The sequence below is a fragment of the Ornithodoros turicata genome, chromosome 3 (assembly GCF_037126465.1).
Source record: "Ornithodoros turicata isolate Travis chromosome 3, ASM3712646v1, whole genome shotgun sequence".
Taxonomy (NCBI): domain Eukaryota; kingdom Metazoa; phylum Arthropoda; class Arachnida; order Ixodida; family Argasidae; genus Ornithodoros; species Ornithodoros turicata.
Genome location: NC_088203.1, coordinates 23,647,461 through 23,671,134, shown reverse-complemented (window position 1 = coordinate 23,671,134; position 23,674 = coordinate 23,647,461). Strand labels below are relative to the sequence as shown.

Sequence of the window (23,674 nt, the reverse complement as noted above, 5' to 3'; positions counted from 1 at the left end):
ATCAATGTATTACAAGTATTACTCGTGTAATACACAGAAGTATTAGTATTATGTATAATAATACTCGTTTTTGAAATGTATTTGTATCTCTATTATAATACCGATTTCTAGGAAGTAATATGTATTAGTATTATAATACAAAGTATGAGTATTACTGCCCATCCCTGCCGTGTGGGATGCAATAGATCATGACATACTGAGAGGATTTATGCGTAAGTTAATGTACTCCACGTACCCATCTTGCGATAAATGCCGGTTCGCATGTTATTCCATGGGCGCCTGTTCCTGAAAGCAAGAACACAACGAGTTAGTAGGATAACGGCTAAGGGAAGATTGCCCTGTGCTGAGATTTCAACACAGTAGAGTACCGATATTGTTGGCAGTGGAGTAGCCCGTCCTGCCAGCGTCGGGACTAATGCTTCCTCGTTTTCTGTATAATCTTAACAACACATTTCGGAGCATAAATAATAAGGACAAGTGTTGGGACAACGGGACGAGACAAGGACAGCTCCCGTGGCTCAGTGGTTAGCGTGGTGGCCATGTCACGTCGAGACTGGGAGGTACCCAGGTTCGAATCCCGGTGCCGGCTGTGCTGTCTGGGGTTTTTCCTGGGTTTTCCTCACACGCTTTCAGACATATGTCGGCACAGTTCCCTTAGAAGTCAGCCTAGGACGCACATTCCCCCAGGGCGTGAGTCGTGACGTTGCCCACATACGTGAGGCCGACAACGGCAAGCCCTATCACCACCACCAAGGACAAGTGTAATATCTCGGACCAGGTTCTCGCACAAATGAAAAAGTGAAACGTGTTGGTGGCGTGTTTTACTAGGAGTACTACTTGTGCATCAGAGCACGTTCACCGTACGAAAACACAATGGGTACTAAACCACCAAAGGGAGACTTCGCAACCAAATGGATTTCAAACTTGTGGTATCCCCGTAATCATTTACACGAACAGAACGCAGTTGTGAAATATCCATAGTTGTACACGTTACTCGAAAAAAGTAATTGATTACGATTACTGTTACTACTGCGCGAAAAATAATTCTTTACCGTTACAAATTATTTCATCCAAAATGTAATACCGATAAATAATGTAAGGCGTTACTTTTCCCGTTACTTTTAAATTGTGGGTCATAGCAAAGCCAACATGCCTGCAGTGAATGCAACCATCCAGCTCTTGTTGCAAATTCTAATATAACTCACCAACATACATAATAAGTGAAATACATTTGAAAGCAACATACAAAACACATATACGCATTTATTACAGATTTATATACACATTTAACAAAAAAATCGAATCATCGGCTTCGCTTTGTTACTATTGTTATGTTCAGCCCGCACCATTTATCAATACAGTCACCTATTTTACTGTTGCTCCACTAGGTCGCGGTTGCAAGAGATTATCATGGAACACGTGTGGACTAGAGACGACCGTCACAGTGTCCTCTGCGTCATTCCTTTAGTCGAACTCGTGGTGGAACAGAACAGATTGGCTTGCTGAAACGGGTTGCCATTGTTGACAGAAGGTTAAAAAAGTAATCGACTACTCAGTAATTGATTACCGAAAATTGTAATCAGATTACTTGGAAAATTACTTGCTGACAAAGTTAATTCATTACGTTAAAAAATACTGAAAGAAGTAATTGATGACTAGTAATCCAGTTACTAGTAATGCGTTACGTAAAACTCTGGAAATATCCCAGTTGAAAACGAAGGGGCAATCATAAAAGCCACCTTTGAAATTTGAAAAAGTCTGGGTGCGACCACCGAGCGTCGATGGAAGCCCATTCCTGCGATGTGTCCTGACTCTCAGGGAAGCAGTGTCTGAGTATTCTGATCCCGAATCTTCGTCCATGGTTTTGTGTAAGCAAGGTAACACAGCGGCTGATGCGACCGGCGTTATATACTACTTGCCACTCCATGCAGAGTGACGTCAACGCGGTGGCCTTGGGACGGAAAAATTTCTGCTATCTCCCTTCCACGTTCCTGTTTGATTGGTTTTTTTGCTCGAGGCATAATTCGTCACATGGGCATGAAACACAGTTGATGACAGGTATATCGTTATGCACCGACTACGATGTGCAGCAATTTCTTCTCCGATCGTTCCGAAGTCTCCCTTTAATGTGTCTGACGTCACAATCCTGAGCCTGACGTCACAATCCTGAGCCTGGATGTGACAGCTTCCCTTATAATAGCGTCTTCTTTGCCTACCTCCGGCCCACAAAAAGCTGCTAGAAATTTTAAGGTGGGTGATAAAAACCAATTGTCGAGCGGGATTGTATTTTCCATGGACCGCACCACATGAGACATAAGCATAAAAGGTATAAGTGTCAGCCGCGAGCCGATATCCTACAGAAGTGGTTATCTTGACATTCTGAATCATGGAATAATTGGCGAGTTAGCTAGACCGGACGTTTAGGAAATATTTGGCGAGACGCTAATTTTGCTATGCATGTTCCATGCTACTGTACGAGTCGCAATGCCGGAACTCCTGAGACATCGCCAGGATATCGGGGCTTGCCGGTGCTTTTGTGATGAATCAGACATTTCTTGATGAACTTGACGTTGACGACTAAGCACACATTAACAAGTCGCGGACCAGGGGGAAGGATGAAATGATGCCAGAATGGGTGTGGGGTCGATGTGGGCTAGTGTAAATGTTGCTGAAGTGTCCTAAATGTGTGGCAAGATAGTGTTACAATAAATTTACACTCAGGGTGTCACTTCGACTTAGTGAAACTGTATCTTTGCAAAATACAATTTCCTATACTTTTCAGCCACTCTCAAGAATATTTCACGGAGCTCTAAATTCGCGGTAAAGTGATGACGCGAAATTTGCGAAGCTCAGGTCATCGCAAAAATTATTACTTTGACAGCATCAAGTGTAAACCGACGATACGGCTGTATAGTTTTCAATTCTTTACGAATGCGGACCAAGTGCTGATGACATTGAGCCCGATCTTCAACTTGTCGTTATCCCATAACGCGCACTAAGTGCACAACTTCTCCCGTGGTGGTGGTGGTGGTGATGGTGAAAGGACTCGCCCATGACTCGCCATGAGCTCTTGCGCGAGCCTACCAAAGCGGCTTTGGAGCGCGCGAATTTTAAATATTTATTTATTTCTATTTTTCTGGTTCCCTCGAACGGCCAGAGGGCCTCCCTAATGGTGCACAATACAAGCAGTCAATACAAAGAAATGAATTAAAGCACCATAATTACATAAAATAAAACAAAAACATAAATACTACGACAAAGACAAAACTATCTAGATGGCGAGCCAACAACTGGCTTAGCTTTGAACCCATCATGAAGGAGGCATCGAAGTTGGCGTACGACGCGAAATAGGTGACCACTGAACAGATCAAAAACCCCGGAATGGGAGTTACATACCATCTGAAGCCTCAAAGAAGGCGATTTCTCGTAACTGTTACCACATACATAAAATGTTCTGTGGGTTCTAGTGTTGCAATGTGGAACATAGAAATTGAGCCTTGATACGATCGCAGCTGAATCGAATTGGTTATGAAAACATTTGTAAAAAAACAGCAGGTCACGATAGGTTCTCCTTGTGGACAAAAGAGGAATAGAATAACGAGCACAAAAATTGGGAAAACGGTAGTTCAGAGTTCTCAAAAATTTGCGTTGCACGCTCTCAAATTTTTCCGAATTAGTCTTACAAGCAACAGATGCGAACTCCAGAACAGGAATTAAAGCAATTTGTACAGGATAAGCGGAACAAGACGGATTTTTAAAATTCCTAGACAATCTCATAATACCTCCCAAAACCGAGTGGGCTTTTTTGACGATGGATGCGACATGAAGGTTAAATGTAAATCTACTATGTAGAATCACACCAAGATCACGGGCTGAAAACACACGAGGTAGCGCTACTCCATCAATATAGTAAGTGAACAGCAAGGGAGACGTCTTTTTTGTGAAAGCTAACACCTTGGTTTTAAGCAAGTTCAGTGCTAGGCAGTTATCTTCGATAACGCTTGCTAACGATAATGATTGCTATGACAGAGTTCTAGATCGAACCAACCAACTTCAACCAACAGTTAAGAATCTCCATCACACAATCACACAACGCTCTGATTGTTCAGTTTAGCAACGATCTGCTAAAGACTAATTCGAATAATTTGTCTGAATGATTTGAATGTGAATTTGTGATTTGAATTTGTCTATTCATATTCGCCGTCTGAAAACTGACATCTACAAAACTAAGGAAGTTTTAACTTCCCCCCACAGGAGAAACTGCCGCGGCATACCAGTAATTATCGCAGTGCGGACGACAGACATATTCAATGCACTTTTATTCACATTAATAGGCGCTCATTTTTGCGAAAACGTGACACATCCATGTAAATGACCTCGTGTCGGTACATGGCGATGCACGATGCCCTGCTTTCCTACCCATAGGAAAGAAGGAAGATATTTATTATTCTGTGTTTTACGCATAGTTAAGTTATTGCCTAAACCACAACCTAGCTGAAGGATTGTAAGGGACTTACCAAGCGCAATGCAAGCTGCAAGCACGATAAGTGTCTTGAGACTGGTATTCATCTTGATCAACGGCGGACAGAATGACCTCGGTATTCACAGTACCTGTTGTCCACGGCGACGCCCCGACTCTTATATCACATATCCCCCCACCAGTTCTTTCAGACAGGGCTTATCAGGTAGTGTCCCATCTCGCTCTCAAGAAGAGAATGGCTTCTCCAAGGGTTGATGTGTAACAATGGAACAATTGATCACATGTTCAGATAAGCCTGTTGGATTAACATCATGTGTCATAGTGTAATCAATATAACTTTTGTCTCCTGCCGTTAACACACCCAAACGTAAACGTTGTTTCCTACTCAATTTGCGATAAGGTGATTCCGGGTTCGAGTGTGATGATTTGCTAAAACGACCGCGAGTATGATTCACGATGTCTTTGTGACGGTGGGGCTTGTCGGACAAAGAGACTGAGATGGCAAAAAAAAGAAAGAAAGAAAGGAAGAAACTCACACCCAAGCAGCACAACGTTGTGAACGTTGATGTATATAGGTGTGGTGCTTCATTTCGCAGAGATACCCATGAAGACAAACAATCTTGACCTACCCGGTAACCCCTATGCACTCGCGCGTTCAGTACATTGCGCTGTTTGGGAAAAAGTGTCTAAACTGTTGTGCCATCAGATGCTTACAGAAGATTATTACAGCGTCGTGTTCACAACGGCATGTCCCATAGACGATCCTCTGTTTACGAATGTGTGACGTCACGAAAAGACTGGTTCGAAGTTATATTTTACTGTGGTGGGCGAGAAGCGGGAAAAACGCATCTGCTGATAAAGCTGGCACTGCCCACCAGCATGCGTTGCGCGGCGACGTTACCGAACCAATGACGTAGGGTCGCAGGTCGCCAATTGTGTGTGTGTGTGGGGGGGGGGGATCTATTTATTTTCACAGGGAAGGTCAGCCAGAATGGACGGCTTGCTATTCCTTACTAAATGATTCGTTAGTGCGTAGTCCTGCGGTAGTTAAAAGCAAGGCGATTGGGGGGGGGGGTCGGAAGTCCCACACACGATGTCACAGGCTGCTGAGGAGACCGGTATATTGTGACCGTTTATTGTGAAAAAGTTCGGTTAAGTATTTTTGTTGTTGTTGAAATTCCGAATACAAAGCTTCCATGTGAATACATCGACGTCTCCAGAGGACATTCTACATTTATGTTCTTACTCCCAGATCAATTTATTGAACGGGCGTTTCATCATGGCCTGCTTTAGGTGTCCAATAAATGTTTCCAAACAAGAAAATCGGACTGGAGTTTACCAGTTCTCAAGTGGCATTGGTATTACTGTCACTAGAGACAGCCCATAATGTTAGCAGCAGAGCAGCCATTATGCAGGCTGTTCCACATGCAGAAATGCATTTCGTTCTTTTAAGTCGGTGCCTGCACAGCAAAAAGCAAAACCAATACAACAGCAAGATAATGCTTTGGTTGTGCAGCGCAAAAGGACGCTCCTCCACTCGCTTATCCACCAATGAATTACGCCTTCCACTAATGAATTACACCGGTGAATTACGTCCTTTTGCGCTTCGCCGTGACCAGCCGCAACAAAAATATGTAAACCAAAACCAACTAATTACTGCAACAATTGACCCGCATCGGTGTCAATTTAACACATAGATTAAAAAAAGAATGGTCGACGTTTCGACAGTCCCACTGTCGAAACGTCGACCATTCTTTTTATAATCTATGTGTTAAATTGCCCATTAAATAAATTAGTTTTTGTTAACTTTCCTGTAATCTGTAGTCCAAGTCTTATTATTTCACTTTTACTCAACTTCGTAGCCGTCTGATATATTAACCTATTTGTCCTATATATATATATATAGGTCGAGGGAAGTACAAAAGTCAAACGGCCACGAAGTTTTACAGTTGTGGAAGGAAAAAGACGCGGACAACAGATTTTAAGGAAGTTAGGAACACTAGTTCATTTAATGGGCAGAAATTAAAAGTTGAATGAGAATCGGGTCGACGTTTCGACAGTGGCACTGTCTTCGTCAGGACAAAAAATGCGCAGGGGGTTACATATTGCTTAAATAGGTTTGGTGTGTGACGTCATCATCGGTACAAGGCACGCCACAGGCGGTTGTCGGTGAGTCAGGTACGGGAATATTCCAGATGGTCAAGTCCGGGTGGTGAGGTCATTCTGCTTTGGTCCCTCTCCGTTTTGGGGGAAAACATTCCTGGGTAGGGTGTGTGCTGGTTCGGACTTTGCTGAAAAAAAAAAAGAAAAGAAAGAAAGAACAGAAAGGAACGGAAGGAAAGAAGCTCAACTAGGCGGCCAGATTTCTTACCGTTGACAGTGCTCCGAGATTTTCGTTAATGGTTGATTGGAATTTGTGAATGAGATAGGATTCGCGTTGTTCTCTGCACCGATCTGAGCTAAAATTTGACTGGAGAATGAAAAGTGACACATTATTTAGGGAGTGACCTGGTTGTTTGAAATGCCGAGAGACCGGGAGGTTTGGCTTTTTTGTAACGTCAGACCGGTGGTTGTTGAACCCGATCCGAAATGATGTTTTGCTCTGACCTACGTATTGTGCTTGGCACATGTCGCACTGAATGACATAAATAACGTTAGATGACTTACAGTCAAAGTCACCATTAATTTTGACGGAAAAATTAGAATTAGTGCTTTAGTGCGTTCGTGAGACGTACCCAGCATCCATAACCCGACGTTCGCTGGATGTTGATGGGCGGTTACTGGTTCTGTGGGCTTACGGTCACTTAACCCATCAACAACAGAGAGGGAAGTAACGTCCTCTGGATGCGAGGCAAAAACAGGGTCAAGTATGGATTCGGTTGAAACAGGACTTCTAGTTGGTACAGATACAAGTTGCTCTAAATTAAAAGTTAACGAAAGGTCGATAAAAGCTCTAGCATCCGGAGACGAGGGGGCACTCAGGTTAGTCCAATCTATATGCAGGTAATTCAAACCACCAAGCAGAAGAACATGACTTTTTGCATGCTTATTGCTGACGAGTGCTAAAATGTCATGCAAATATTGGACAAACAAAGCAGAACAATTGGGTGGGCGGTAACACACACCAATGACAAAGTCAGGGTAGGTATGGGACAGCGACACCCAACATGATTCAATTTCAGTATCAACATGAATAGAGGTAGCGGACAAGTGCTTTTTAACGGCGATCAGTACGCCACCTCCTTTCTTTACTTGCCTATCACACCTAAATACATGATAGTCGCCAAAACAAGTGTTCATCTCTATATCGTGTATATCAGGTGACAACCAGGTCTCTGTTAAGATGACGATATCCGAGGAACAGTCGTACAAAACACTACATAAAGCGTCAAGTTTTGGAATAACACTCCTAATGTTCATAAAAACAACGAAAAGCGAAGACACTGATCTACTATTAACAACAGGTGATACACTACTCACATCTTGTAGCTACGCCGGTAATTCTTTAACATGGGATTCGTCGTGGTTGTATTGGTAGCACTTCGAACCGATGAATAGCTTGTCGTACCTGAGCTTAAAGGGCTGTGACTGATTTTTGCTAGATTCGACCAGTTTGCGGCGGGCGAGTCGCGTGGCACTAGAGAAATCGTTCGAGATGCTTAAGTCTGTACCCTTAAGCGCTTTACTACACGTTAGAACCTGATCTTTAAGCTTGAAGGATCAGAACTTTGCGATAATCGGCCGAGTCTTATTCGTACGGAATGTGCCTATGAAACTCCCGCTTTATTTTATTGTAGTGTTGGCTGTTTACAAAAGCCCAGGTACGCGCAACATTAACTTCTACCTTTTTTAACTTTGTAACTTATTAACTTGACTCACTTTTCAGATTGAACATTTGTCCCGTTTTCTTCTACTTCTGCCCATTCAGGGAGGCTTTCTTCTGCTTCCTGGAGGCATGTTATGTGTAAAGCACAACAACTAATCCAGGCGTGTAGCGTCCCCAGTAAACCAGAGACGTCCCCTGAACATCCACGTGATACCCTGACTCGGAGGTTTGAACGTCCCAGGGAGCATGGCACAAATCTCATAGACATCATCTGTACGTCAAGGGGACAAAAAACCTTCCCCTGTTGCACATTCCACGAACATCCCACAAACGTATAGTAGACGTCCGTGGGATATTGACAGCTTTGAGATTGAGATTCCGCATGGATGTTTATTGGGAGCTTGAAGTTGCTTTTATCATCTTCAAAGCTAGCTAGCTTCAGAACCTTACGCAAAAAGTAAACTTAAGCAGTTTCATTTCCTACTAATACAAAAGTAGCAGTTACAAGATCACTTGCATATTTTGAAACATTTTGCGAGAGTTATGTGTGTGTGTGTGGGGGGGGGGATGGTGTTGGCACCATTAACGATTAACGGACCTGTAACTATACAGAGCGGCCACCACGTAACTATATATTTCGTTCCCTGTTTCCCCTCTGTGCCCGTTTCTGGTATTTCCCATAACGGACACAGAGCGCGGCGGTTTAAATAAAGCAAACAGAGAAATGGAAAAGCTCAGAGTCCAAAAAGCTTCGAAAGGTAGTAGCATTCCCTTTCCAAGAGAAAACAAACACTATATATTGCTTGCCGCGCGAACTTCCGCGAATTCGAGGGTACTGCTCGCCTCCGAAACAAAACGGAGGGTGAGCTGTCTAAGTATAATTCGATTATGCACAAAAAATAATAGTCAAGTGAGGTGTTGCGTGGTGTATTAACTCTGCAACAAGGTAACGCCTGTGTTTCTTACTACTCTTGGTCTGAGACACTCAGTACGTTCATCGAAAGTCAAATTTGGGAGTGCCACAGAATTCCGCATCTCTGCCTCTTTCGCAATAAATGGTCATTGGACCGTCTATGTTACTTTGAAGTAACATAGATGGTCAGTTTGGGAAGGAGCGAAATCTTGCAATGTTGCACAGGACCGCCCTTTGTTTCTGAGAAACGTTATTCAGCCCCTGTTTGGCACGTACTTTTTTGTCCGTGATGCGATAACCTCAGAATATCCAAATCTCGATGTACCCAAGATGTTCTCTTTGGGACGTACAGAGGGTATACAGATTTGGATATCCCCAACAACTAAAATATTTTGAGGAGACAGGCTGGACGTCCATGTGACGTCCATGGAACATACCTACAGTTGTGACATCTGCGACATAGTTTAGATCACATCATGAATATCCATGGGACGTACATAGGATGTCTCGACGTTTTGGACGTCTGCGACACATTTTGGACGTCTCCAGGATATTCGTGGTTTACTGGGGTCTACACCATTCACCCGCGCATGCATGGGACTCTACCTTTCGGCAAACAATGGAAACTTATTCAATGTTACTGGGACAGGCAGATTCACAAACCGAAACTATGAGAAGTCACCCGAAATCAAGATGAACAGCAAAACACATTTGTGTTTACTCTGTGTCACATTTCTAGGCTTGTTACATTAGCTGTTGCGATACTGTGCATAATTTTTGTTGGCTCTGCGGTTATCCGTGGAGGACTTCATATTTCTGTAAAAAAAGTGAGGTTAGCTTGGCAATTTTCGAAGTTCAATTGAAAAAATAAATTTCTCGCAATTAAACATTGTCCAAAGCCTTCCTCAATGGTGACAAAAGTTTCCAGTAGGTGATTGCTGAAAGTCCCACAATCCTCCGGCGAGTACGTCGCCAGTTAGAATTTTTTATCACCTTAGGCGAAGCACCCTATATATTGTGCTATATCTTGTTTACATAAATCTGTTAACTAGTTGCACACATAATGTGCAAAAGTATGCACGGATAGACAGGAAACTTCACTTGAGGCACTCCTGGATATAGCTATGCAAGCTCCTGGGGCTGCATGGTTGACCTTTCCCCTTTCTTTTTTGTTCTTTTTCTTTTTTCTGCCAATAACCCCCCCCCCCGGGGAAAATAATATTCTCTTTCACTCCTGTGTATTGCGTAAAATATATAGATTAAACCTGATGCAAGGTGAAACTCGTCAGTTGCTCAGTTTGTGCCCATTGAAGTGTAGGAATTCACACTCGTTTCGAATAGAAGAGATTTTAAAATGGAATGATTCACTGCTGAATTCAATACTCTCCAACTTGCTCTATACCTCGAATGTGTCTTCCTTTTATCTATCCATGGAGCAGTCTTACCCGCGCAACATGTTTGCTCACATTGATTCAGTTGCGGCAGTGATGATGATGGTTGGTTGCTAAACCAATTGCTCCAATTCGTTCCTCTTGTGTGAAGGAGATCTTCACTGCACGACACGTCGGTTCACATATGTCCAATTGGATATCATTGTTTCTTATTGGCACCCAATGGACCAATTACTTGAATTGGTTTCTAATTCCCTGGGAATCTTCTTCACCACAATACCTGTTAGACCGCTGAAACATGAAGCCAGCTTCCCTCAACACCTTCCATTACTTCAATGAGAAATACCTGCGTTATTCACATGAAACGAATTGGGTGTCTGAGTTCTCATTGAAAGTCATTGTTTCTCATTGGACAAATTAGCTCCTGATTTCCTAGGAGACTACTTCGAACGTGACATAGCTCTCTCTCCACTCTTGACTCCATTATTTACAAAACAGAGAACGGAGTCCTTAGAAGTCGGTCCAGAACGCACATTCCCGCACGCCGTCGGTCATGACATTGCTCACATCTGTGAGGCCGACAACGGCGATCGCTTTACCGTCACCACCACCACCAGGGGGAGCCGTTCATGATTGGCCGAGACCCCGGTTCCGGGTGAGTCGGAGAACCGAACTGAATCGAAGGACCGAAGAGCCAGAGAGAACCATTCATTCATGAACTCAATCGAAGAATCGGAGGAGACGTAGAAGCCAATGGCGACCGTGCACAGACGAGCTCCTTAACTGTAGATAATCGTGTGTTGTTGATCCAGTCCAAAGAAGAATGGGTGGTTTTCAAGTTGAGAGGTGCCGCTACGCATGCTGGGTCTCCGAACTTCCGGTCTGAAATTTTGCTGAATTGGAGCAAAGCGAAACTTTATAAACTCTGGCTTAAACGGCAACCTAGATGATACATAATGTAAAACCCCGAGACTATAGGGAACACGAAGGGACAGACACAACACGAAGTCATTTTTTCATTGTCAACCTAGATGAGTTCTCCTGCGAACGTCTGCGCCCCAAAGAAGCAAGGCACATTAACAAATACTAAGCAGATACTTTTCTTATGACAAAGATAATAAGATTTAGTGACAGATCGTGCATGTTTCGGTTTCGTTTGGCGTGCGCTTTGAAATCGCGATCTTTTGCTGCGCGAAATGTTCTGTTACAACGCGGTCAATTTGACGCTTCATACAACAAAGATAACAACCAACATTTCAGACATGGCACAACAAAATGTACATCTAGTATTTTACGCAGCAATCGTCTGCACTTTGAGGATAATACGCATGTAGTCGTTTCCTTTTAGTTTGGGACGAAGCTGTGCGATTTTAGCGATATTAATTTCACATTATGAGTTGAAAATGTTATTACAATCACGTACAATTCAACATATAAAGTACACAGCACGGCATTTGGTGAAAAGTGCCTACACCACTTCGTTAAGTTTATTTCCATTAAACATATTCCTCCCCCCCACCTTAGTTCAATTTTCGTTTCCGCTGATAACATTTTTTTTCAAAGGCGCAGGTTCCAAGGGTTCGTGATACATTTTATATCCTTTTTCAGCAGGATTAGTGTAGTTAAACGCTGAACATCCGCTTATTTTTGCGTCGAAAACAAGCTGACGCTATACGAGTCCAGCAGAAGTTCGGACCGAAAGCCTAAATCCACGTGACATTGCAACTTCCCTTACGTCATTTTGACAGGAAGTTGCAAACCACCCCTGCCACACAATCTTCGGCAAGCTTAGGGCCAACTCTCACTTGGCGACGGCCGACGCGACGTCTTGAGCGGGCGGCGGAAATACCATGCGCATTGCCGGCGTTGGGAGAGGAGAGACGCTCCAGCCAAAAAAATTGCCATACTGAACTTCCTTCGCTGAGGATTTTTTTGTGCCGTGTTAGCGCCGCGAAGCAACCGTGGTTATGATTGACGCACAGACGTGTACAGATGGAGAGGGGACAGGAGGAAGAAGTGGGTACAGCGTGATTATTAGTGTCCGTCCTTCAGCAGGTGCGATGCATTTGACAGGTGGTACACACATCTATACTGATGACACATTAGAGAAAGGGTACAAAGAAGGTGGTGAGGGGGAAATACAAATTCTTGTTCGAGAGGATTGAGGGCGCGAAAAAATAATAAATTGCCTTCTTTGGTTGCCATACGTGACCAATACAAGAATACACGAGAAAGAACTTAAATGTTTGCGACGCTAATGAGGTCGCTTAGTTGCTACATGTCTATCAGCATGCTGCAAACGCCAAGGGAAAGTAGTTTTCCAAGAAGCAGCACTATCTTAATACTGAGCTATATACGATACCACATGTGGACACGAATTATCAACAAGGACACTCCGTAAACATTAAACCTAATCTACAAAGAGCAACACCAGTTGCAAGGGGACAAAAAAGAAGGGATTGCCGGATTAACAAAGACCGCAGTGTTTTTATGCTGAACACAAACTCGAGAGTACGGGGGTTCTGCAGATAAGCATCCGATTAAGTGTTTTCATTAGTGTCCACAAAACCGACGGGAGTGCAGCGTGTGCGCATGTGTAACGCTCCTCTAAATACTTGTAACATAGTTTTGGCCCCCAGTTTGGCTTTTTCCCTCTGTGACAAAATTTTTGAAAGGAAAACGCGCTTAGGAAGCCCGGCCGTGTGAGGTGGCTATGTGAAGCACACGTCGTAGCCTTCTACTGAGCATCGCATCTGGTGGGAAAACTGTGTGGCTCAACCATATAATGCGCATGATGCAAAGATAGTAGATTGTGTTTCTTCCCAAGATGCCCACTACGGTTTCAGGTGACTAAGATGTGTTCTAAAATGATGCTTTTCTCAAACGAACAACGAAGTGACGTTCAGGATCCATTGACTGAATCAATTAATGGCTCCAAACCCGCATCATTACTCAAGGAGCCTTCTCCGGATCCACTATGTTTTCGCTGTGCGGTATATTATCACTGGGCAATCAAACTTACAGAAACGCACGAGGAAAGCAGCCTGACCCGATCTCCTCCCGTGACGTCAGCCGATCGGGACTGCGACCGTCACAGAGTGACATTCGACTTCCCTCGTTCACTTACACCCTCTTTGAAGGAGTGGAGGTTTTGTAGAGGGCGTCGCCCCACTCTCTCGCGCGCTCAACAGGTTAGCCCTATCCCTCGTTCTTTCGCATGAGGCCATCTTGTTTGTTGCACACCATGCCGCTGCCAAAACGTAAAATTTATCGAGGCTATCTCACTGTTCCTTCAGAGCAAAAGGAACACCTTTTCTGCTGTTTCCTGGTTCTGATTGCCGTCAAATATCGACGCAACACGCAGGACACGGCGCAGCAGCAGTGACGTCATGAGCATGTATCCGTACCGTTTATATAATATTAATAATATTAACGATTTCAAAGTATGTTCTACTTACGATACATGGTGTGCCATTGTCTTCTATTCCGTAGTTTCTTATGGACCATGCACATCGGTAATGGCAGTTCAGCGCCCGACCTCCGAAAAACTAACAAATAAAAGGAAACAGGTCTAATAATTTGTTCTGTCTGGTTATGCATTGGTAACAGTGTTATACAAACAACAGCATGGCATCTTTCAAGCACACTGGCGAAGTGTGGCCAATTACGACCTATCTCGCGCCACAGTTCGTCGGCGACTTTTTCCTGTTACGCACCCCCAGTAGAATGCAATCGATCATGACTAATGAGAAAATTTATGCGTAAGTTCGAGCACTCCACATACCCGACTTGCGATAAATTCTGGTTCGCATGTTATTCCATGGACACCTGTTCCTAAAAGAAAGAGCACATCAAATCAGTAGGCTAACGGTTAACAAATGGAAGGTTGATGTGTGCTGAGACTAGAACACAGTAGAATGCAGATAATGTTGGAAATGGAGTAGCCCGTCCTGCCAGCGTCGGGTCTAATGCTTCCTGGTTTTCTGTATAATCTTAAGAACACATTTCTGAGCATGAATCATGAGAGAAGGTGCATACACAATGCAAAAATTAGGGCAATTACGAGGGGTGTTCAAGTCAAACAGGGACTTTCTGTCTCCTGAGCGTACAAATGGCTCGCGCTACTTCTTTTTCGTAATTTTCACACGCGACAGGCCTCGGCGTTCACCATGTGGTGGTCCAAAATTTGTGCAAAACAGAAGACACGCGCTGGACAAGATGGCCGCCAACGAGGTGAGCGCGCACATCGAACAGCGAATTGTCATGAAGTTTCTCGTGAGTGAAGGCTTAAAGTCATCTGAAATTCACAGAAGACTTCAGGCTTAGTAGGGCCACGATACACTTAGCCGAAGCAAAGAGTTTGAGTGGTGCAAACGGTTCCGAGACGGCCGTACATCAGTGCAGGACGATTCCGGCCGGGGCGGCTCAGAGCCCAGTGTCAGAGTTCCTGAGAACATCCGACTTGCGGAGCGCCTGATCCTCAAGGACCGACGGATAACATGTCTCGAACTGACTCGAAAGACGGACCTTTCTGTGAGAACGTTGGACACTATCATTCATGAACACCTCCAGTTTCGGAAAGTTAGTGCCCGTCGGGTCCCGAGGCAGCTCTCCGTCTTTGACCGGCAGAGAAGACTGGAAATCTCCCAAGAGCTAAGGTACCGTTTCGACACTGAAGGACAGCCGTCCCTTGATCGGATCATCACGTGCGATAAAACGTGGGTGCACCATTTCACTCTTGAATCTAAACGCGCATCAACACAGTGCAAGCATCCGGGCTCGCCAGCTCCCAACAAGTTCCGAAGCACCTCGTCTGCGGGTGAGGTCACGGCCACGGTTTTCTGGGAAAGGGCTGGCGTTGTTCATGTTGATTTTCGACCCAGTGGTACCACCACCAATAGTGCATATTACTACCAGGTTCTCAGGGATGTGCATAAGGCGCTGAAGCAAAAGCGGCCGTGCCTAATCACCAAAGGAGTCCTCCTACAGGACTATGCACTTCCGCACGCCGCGCACCTCACGACACGCATTTTACAGGAACTTGGCTGGGAGTTGCTGCCACATCCCCCTTACAGTCCAGACCTCGCCCCCAGCGATTTCCATCTCTTCGGGCCACTGAAGGCGTTCCTTGGTGGCCACCACTTCAGCTGCGTCGATGAGGTCAAGAATGCGGTTCGATCATGGCTGCTACGCGCCGGTAAGGATTTCTACGCTACGGGCATCCAAGCCCTCGTGAAACGCTGGGACAAGTGCATTAGTGCCACCTGGAGATTACGTTGAAAAATAAAACTAATTTCTCGCCTGTAAGTTCATTTTACTTTTGCGAGAAATGAAAAGTCCCGGTTTGACTGGAACACCCCTCGTACATTCGTACCTGATAATCTTCGTTACCTTTATCTGTTTTCCTTTTTTGTTGTTGTTGTTGGCGTGGTCCAAACATACGCGGCTGTGAAAACCGTTCTAAATTGAACCGATTTCAAATAAAAAACCTTGCGCTCTTGGCGAATCGATGACGAGGTGATACACTTAACGCGCGTTACGGGACAACGACAAGTTTAATATCTCGGCCCAGGTTCCGGTACAAATACGACAGTAAAATATGGTGGTGGCGAGTATCACTGGACGTAGAGTTTGGGACAAAAGACGGAGCATGGCACTAACATATATTTCTCATCGCGGCGCCCGCGTGCTAGCTATCGGGAAGAGACCGAATAAGAAACGGGTTACCGGCTATTATACTCTCACAAACGAAACGGATAAATTTATGCTTACATCCAATTTTACCCTTAGTAAGCGAAAATTTCGACAAAACGGCTGACGCTCTATCTTTCAAGCTGTGCTTTATTCATGGTACCCGTCAACGTGTCCGCTCTAAGCGTAAAGGGCAGGGTTTTATGCGTAAATGGCACTGGAAACACGATTTACTCTTATATTCTGACGCATAACATTTCGCTTTGACGGATAAACTGATGCTTTGCGTGGCAATATCAGTCCTCTACGGCTATGTTGACGCATATTGTTCTTCAAATGTTATACGGGCCCTGCTTTCTGAGAGCGCGTGCAGGCATGTGGTGTCGTGTGCAAACTGCCAAGTGTTTGCTGGGATAGCCGACACCGTCTTGGCGACTGGCGTCTCATGGCCTCAATCATGCATCGTCCAACACCAATGTAAGTCGCCACGTTTTGGGCTCGGTGTCTTGAGTTAACTAAACGTTACCGATTTATTGCATGTCAGACGTATGGCGGGAAGAAACGGCATCGAACGAGACAACTTCGCACGAATCAGTCGGCCAAGCACGCCGTCGGCCTGCAAGCACGTCGGCCAAAGTTGTGATTGTCCCGGCTATCTCCACGCTGCAAATTCATATGCGTACGCCCACTGTTCACCGGGCTGGTACCTTATGTGTGGCCATCTACAAGCGCATCATTTTGGTACAAGTGATTCTTACCTCTTTCGTCCTTCTTTTTTTATATGAGTTTTCCGCCGTCGAAGCGTCTGTGTTAGTGATTCAGTTTCAAAATCTGTCTTTGTAGTTGCGGTTCAAATTATTAGTGCAGGTTATAGCTCAGCACGGTGTGTTGAAGCAAATGCATCCCCAGGAACAGGAGACACTCCTCGTAGCCATGCTCCACTGCTCAATACCTCGCATGCACCCTCAGCTGCCTTAGATCCTGCTCTTGAACAGCATGTAGATTGCGCAATGTATCCTGTTCAGCAATGTACTGTACAGTACATTTATGAAGAAAGTTCGCCCTGTTCGCTCCTGGGTCGTTTTTACGGGTTCCAGATCTGCGCTGCAGTGTGTGGCAACTACGGGACTTCGCGGCTTCCTCAGTCCTGTGGTCATTGAAATTCTACAAGTATACAAGAAAGCAAGCGCACAGGGCCACTCTATCGTCTTCCAGTGGATCTCGGGTCATGTGGGCATCAGCGGAAACGAGGACGCACATCGAACAGCCGCAGGCGCGCACCAGTACACCCGGCGTGCCCCCTTAATCTTGTCTCTGGGGGATCGCCGTTACCTCGTCTCAAGCCTCACTGGCCCCATGATGCAGTCTCAATGGCAACGTGACATCACCACCCACTTTCTGCTTTACTCCGTTGACCCCACATTGTCCCTTACTCTCCCCCGCTGAATGCCGCGTTCCTTTACGTGGCTTTTACACCGTCTTTCAAACACCTCCTCGGTGTGTGCGCGTCCAGCCTCTGTTCCACGTGTGGTGTGCGCGGTGACCTCCATCACGTCCTCCTGGTCTGCGGACAGTACGATCGCGAGCGCGCCCTCATGGAAACTGCTCTCCAACGCGTCGATCAATGCCAGTTCGACTTAGACAAAATTCTCGGGCCATGGTCGGACCCCTCACATCTGCATGCAGTTTAATTTTCCCAATAGGCAATGAACCTGCAGTAGACCTCCCTGGGATTGATAGCATCAGACCACATGCCGGTATGATCTGTTCAAGCTGTTTCATGGCACAGAAATAGTACTGCGTCACGTGTCACTCATGGCGTCAGGTCAAAGAACTCCCGCAAGAAGGATTAAACTTGCCCTCATCTACACCGATGTCAACCCTGCTACATTCATCAACACGAAAGCTTCCTCAAGTCAAGGACGGTCAAGCAATCCGCAATTACACTTGTAAGTTATGCATAACGGTATTTGTCCTTGTATTACATGCGAAAACATTTGGTTTTCTTTAGAAAGATATGTCAGATGAGATTGAGACGCCTCCTGGGCCAAAGACATTCCTTAGTAAAACGTGGAAGATGCTGATTTGCCCTGCAACACAGGAACTTCCGAAACTGACACTGGAACGGCTTGTAAGCCAGGGTGACGCCTCGATTTTGTTACTTGGGGGTGGGGTGGGGAGATATGTTTATTACGAAAAAGAAAAAAGGCAAGCAGAAAGGAAAGGTCAGCCAGACAGAAATCGACTTGCTATTCCTTGTAGAAAAAAGAAAAAAAAAGAGACAAAAAAAGAAACAGAAACAGAAAACGAAAAAGACGCAAGCGGCACATGGGCAGCAGGGGGGCATGAGTGCACGATCGCTCAGAGGCAGTCTAGGAGCCTAGTGTCACCCAGGAAGCATAATAGCGCTCTGGTAACAGCCCATTGCTACTTGGGTTATACTATGTGAGGGAGCCTTATTTATATCGGCATATGGATGCATGGGCTGCTTCATGGGTTCCTCGTAAAAGGCTATTCAATGTTCGAAAAATGTTACCGTAGTAAGAGACTATATACAGGACCTAACTGATGCCTATCATCACACAAAATGGATAGAGGACTGAATGGGAGTATGTTGTTGTGCACTCCTCCTTATCAGCATCAGCTGCATGCGAAAACAAGAACACTATGAATGAAGGAAGGAAGTCACTGAAAAAAGTTAGCCAGCTGCTGGGCTCGCACCCACATCTTCTGGATTACCTGCTCATTGAGTGTTTCGTGAGGCTTTGTGTGTTTGTCCTTTCTTCTATGTCCCTGCCTCAGAACATCAATTTCCATCGTGAAGAAAAATATGTACAGATGCTCCTTAAAGACTTCTGCTAGTTAAATTGTGCAATGACAAAATTAATGTATTTGTATAACTATGGTTGTGGAAGATTGAACAAAATGTAACTTTGACTCATTGTGTTTAGTATAATATATATTGCGCTGAACAATTTTGTTTGCAGTGAATGCTGCCCTCCTTGCCTGTTTGTTTCAAGCAACTGTATCTGTCTTGAGGAATTTGCATGATACACTGTAAGAAAAATTTACGTTTTTTACTGCCCAAGTGAGTGCTAACTCTATTGCCGGCATATGTGCGGTGACCCTTATGCTGCACAAAATCTCTTTTTAAGACACAGGTCTGCAACACAGGGCACACATATATCCAATAAACATAGATAATGTAAGTTGCACAGTGTTGTGTTGTACAGTGATGTGAGCTCGTACTCCGCATGCGGGAGTCATTTATCATTCATATGACAGCTCTTCGATACAAGTATATATATATATTTTATGTAGAATGTTACTCGCAGTGTGGAATATCTGCGATAAGCACCTAAAAAAGTGATTGTCTGTCTGTGCGCGTGAAGCGCGCAATAGCAGGCGTAACCGTTTTGCCGGAGAAGCACGTCGAATGTCGCTTTTTGTATGCTCCTTTCAATTCGCGCAGTTTTTTGCATACAATTTGTTCTGAAGATTACGCAGGTACAAAGTCGTTTACCTTGCAGCGACAAAGTGGTCTGTTACGCCTATACAGCGTTCTGTGTTGACGTATACTATCCGGTATAAGTAGTGGTATACGGCCGTAATAAAGGGAAATATAAGCATGAAGACTCTACGCATAAAATAGAAGTCAGTGGCTCACTTCTAATACAACCGTCAAAAAACGATCAAATTCTTGTCGTTTACTATCCGTCAAAAGGGCTAAATGGAAGCCCATGAGGCATAGAATAAAGGTCAAGAATTTGATCGATTTTGACGCTTACTATCCGTTTTTTGTCTGAAAGTGATATGGACATCTCACTGTGTGCATAAGCCCATGTTTGCTGCTAGGGTGTCGATGCAATGGAGAAATGTGACACCCCGTTTTTCCGTGAACTTTTGTCCCAAGCTGTACTACTTGTACATCGGAACACGTTAACATGCTGTACAGGTTCAGAAAAACAATGAGTACTAAACCACGTTAGTCCTTCAACGTGACTGAGGTCACATTGTTGAGCCTGGATTTGACAGCTTCCTTTATCATAGCGTTTTCCCCGCCTGCTTCTGGCCTACAAAAAGTCGCTAGTAATCTTACGGTAGGCGATAAAAAGAAATTGTTAATGGTGGCTCCTATTTTCCATGGCCCGCACCATTCCATCTAAGCATGTGACAACTTCACGTAACATAAGCATAAGTAAGGTACAAGTGTCAGGCGCAAGCCGATATTCTTGCAGAAGTGGTTCTCTTGACGGTCTGAATAATTCGCGACTTAGCTAGGCGGGAGTTCTAGGAAATAATTTGCCGGGCTCTAATTGCACGACGCATGTTCCATTCTATTGTCCAATGGAGCTCACCCGAGTCGCAACGTTGGAACTCTTGAGCAGATCCGGGGGGGGGGGGCGAGAGCGGCAGCCGCCCTGGCATGTTGTTTGTACAGTATAAAGCGGGAATGAAGAGGATTTGAATTTATGATCTCGGCAGAACGAATGAGCGTTTTCTTTTCTTTGTCTACAGAGCTTCCGATGGCAGGGTGTGTATGTGTGTGAGAGAGAGAGGGCGCTTCACGTTTACCCTGCCCCGGGCGCAAACTTCCCTCGCGACGGCTCTGCTCCTGAGACTTCCCCAGAAATCGGGGCTTGCCGACGCTTTTGTGATAACATGTAGACTCACACGCTAGGACGGTGCCCGTAAAATTGATGAACCAGCGTGTTAGCGCGTGGCAGGAAGGCGACATTGTTGTCGTTCACGGGCCGCCACATCACTCCCCCCCTGAGACGCGGAGTGGTGCTTGCGGTTGAGGTCTGCGTCTGTACCACGAAGGGAAGAATGACGATGACACATAGGTGAGGAACAGCTGAGGGTAGGGCTTGGGATCGTGGCAGCGTGCGCCGCTGAAAAACAAGCGTATACGTTCGTTGGCGATGTAGTGCGCTCTGCAGCGGGCTGCGCCAGTGGACGTTTCGCGTGGTGTCCGCTGGTAGCAAGACAATGGGGAAGCGACTTCCGAAAAGCGTTGTCGAGCTGACGCATGTGCGGCGTCAGGGCGTAAGACCAGCTATATACCGAGACCGGTATAGCGGAGCGCGTTGCTCACTGAAGTGTCGCTAGTGCAGCCGGGGTGGGCATCAGGGGTCATCATGATGTAGCTGGAGGTCTGAAGAGTGCGGGATCACGGCGTACCACGACCTCTACGGGGCCGAAGGGTGCCGAGTGAACGTAACCTCCCATTGTGAGTCCCCGGTGGAAGGATGTGCTTGGTGGCCCTAGCGGGCCCTAGCGCCATCGTCTGCTTCCTGAGCAGGTGCGCGGACCTTGATGCCCGATGACGGTAGTCGTTGTGAAATTTGGGATGGTAAATAAAATTGTCTACCGGAGTGTGCTGTTCGATGTCAGGGTCCCCAAATGTACAGTCACCAAAAGTGGTTCTCCTCTTCATGGGTTCTGACAGGCTATGATGAAATGTATAAGCGCGGAGATGTTCGTGGCCTTACGCTAGGACGGTGCCGGTAGGACGAGCTAGGACGAGCCAGCGCGGTAGCGCGTGGCAGCAAGACGACACTGTCGTCGTCCACAGGCTAGCACACACTTGGCGTTGAAGAATAAGCACACATTAACGTGTCGTGGACCAGGGGGAATGATGAGTGATGCTAGTGTAGCTAGCACCTATAAAATGTTTACGGCAACGCACGAGCAAGTCAGCGCGCGACCTTGTGATGGCACGCGACCACTATTCAGCATTAGCCGCCCATGCCCTATGGAGAATATCGTAATATCTGAGTCAGGCCAGGGCCGGCGACAGGGCGGGGGGGGGGGGGGTCGAGTAAGGCGACCGCCGTAAGCCCCGCGCTTGCATAGGCCCCGCGATTACGTTTTTTTTAAATATCAAGTATGCACTTAATCGTGTGAAACACGCCCCGCGATGTGCCTTTGCCTCAGGCCCCGCACACCCCTAGCACCGGCCCTGGTCATGCGTACTGAACTTGCTGTTAACATTGGACGACAAAAAATCGCCGGGCGCTGATGACATTCCTACATGGTTTTTCAAACGCTATGTCGAATGGTGTGCGAAATACCTATGTAAGCTCCATGAAAGGTCACTCTCTGATGGTATGCTTCCGGCAGACTGGAAGGTCGGTAAAGTTCACCCAGTATTCAAATCTGGTGACGAATATTCTGTGTCAAGCTATACAATATCTTTATTAAGCGTCACCAGTAAAGTTTTAGAGCACATCTTATTTTCACATATTATGACATACCTTGAGAGGAATAACCTGTTGAATAGGGCCCAGCATGGATTCCGTCAAAGTCTGTCAACAGTTTCTCAACTAACTGAATTCTCATACGACCTTTCCAAGTGTATAGATGATCATAACCAGTTCGATATAATCTTCCTATAGATTTCTCTAAGGCTCGTGAGAGAGTATCCCATCCAAAATTATTTTTGAAAATTGCGTCTCTTCTTCAAAACCAGCAAATTCTCAAATGGTTGGACTACTATTTGTCACACCGTGAACAATTTGTTTTGGTAGGTGACCAGTGTTCAGATTCAGTTAGGGTAACATCAGGTGTCCTTCAAGGCTCTGTAATGGATCCACTGTTGTTCCTTATCTATATTAATGTTGTTGCTGAACTTTGTGCAGATAATAAAGGTGAGACTTTTTGCTGAAAACATGGTAATGTACAGCTGTGTTAAAGGTCAGCTACGCCGATTTCCCGATGTGTTGAAACGGTTGTGATATTCAAAACGAGCACATCCAACTGCCCCCGAAACGCACCTTCGTTTCTCAATTTTGTCTTCCTATTACGAAAATTAATTCATCAAAGAAACCAAAACAAGCCATGGGCGCAGCCATTTTTGTGACGTAGCTGGGATAAACCTGCTCCATCTACGTAGATAGAGAATCGTGCGTCTGATTGGATGAAAGCTGAGGCTTTCTCTGACTTCCCTGGCGTCTTCTCCCGTTTGCGAGGAAATCCAGTTATGGCCGCCGGCTACGATGAGCGTTTCGTCCGAGGTAATCCCGAGAACTATTGAACGATGGAAAAAACAACCGCGAACTCACCTCAACATCATTATCGGCGTGAAATTGTGATTATGTGCTCGAGAACGCAGTTCAACCGTTCAGCTGCCATTCACGTCAACCCGTTTGCTGCTTTTACTACAAGTGCAGGAATGGGAGCGATTGAGCAACAACATGAGACTTGGTGATCGTTTGAGCATATACCTGCAGAGGACTGGTCTTCAAAGAAAGAAGGCCGTATTTCTGCCCATGCACATCGTGCGATTGCCAGGCTTGTTACACGAGATACATATATTGTGCAGCATCATAGCGCGACTGCAATGAACGACGTAGGGATGTATCGTGACC

At 45.5% G+C, this 23,674-nt stretch overlaps 1 protein-coding gene across 2 annotated transcripts in view; it reads right to left on the bottom strand.

The window, feature by feature from the left end:
- The window catches only part of LOC135388301 (mucin-5AC-like), a 78,664-nt gene that overhangs the window by 10,704 nt on the left and 44,286 nt on the right, over positions 1 to 23,674 (bottom strand). The window contains exons 1-2 of one of the 2 annotated variants that reach the window (XM_064617762.1): positions 4,518 to 4,680; positions 236 to 285 (exon numbers count right to left, since the gene is read on the bottom strand). The exons of the other annotated variant lie outside the window; for it this stretch is intronic. Of the exons in view, the coding sequence (XP_064473832.1) occupies positions 236 to 285; positions 4,518 to 4,569 (102 nt within the window). The 5' untranslated portion in view covers positions 4,570 to 4,680. Of the gene's footprint in view, positions 1 to 235; positions 286 to 4,517; positions 4,681 to 23,674 lie in introns of those variants that run through there. 2 annotated transcript variants of the gene reach the window in all.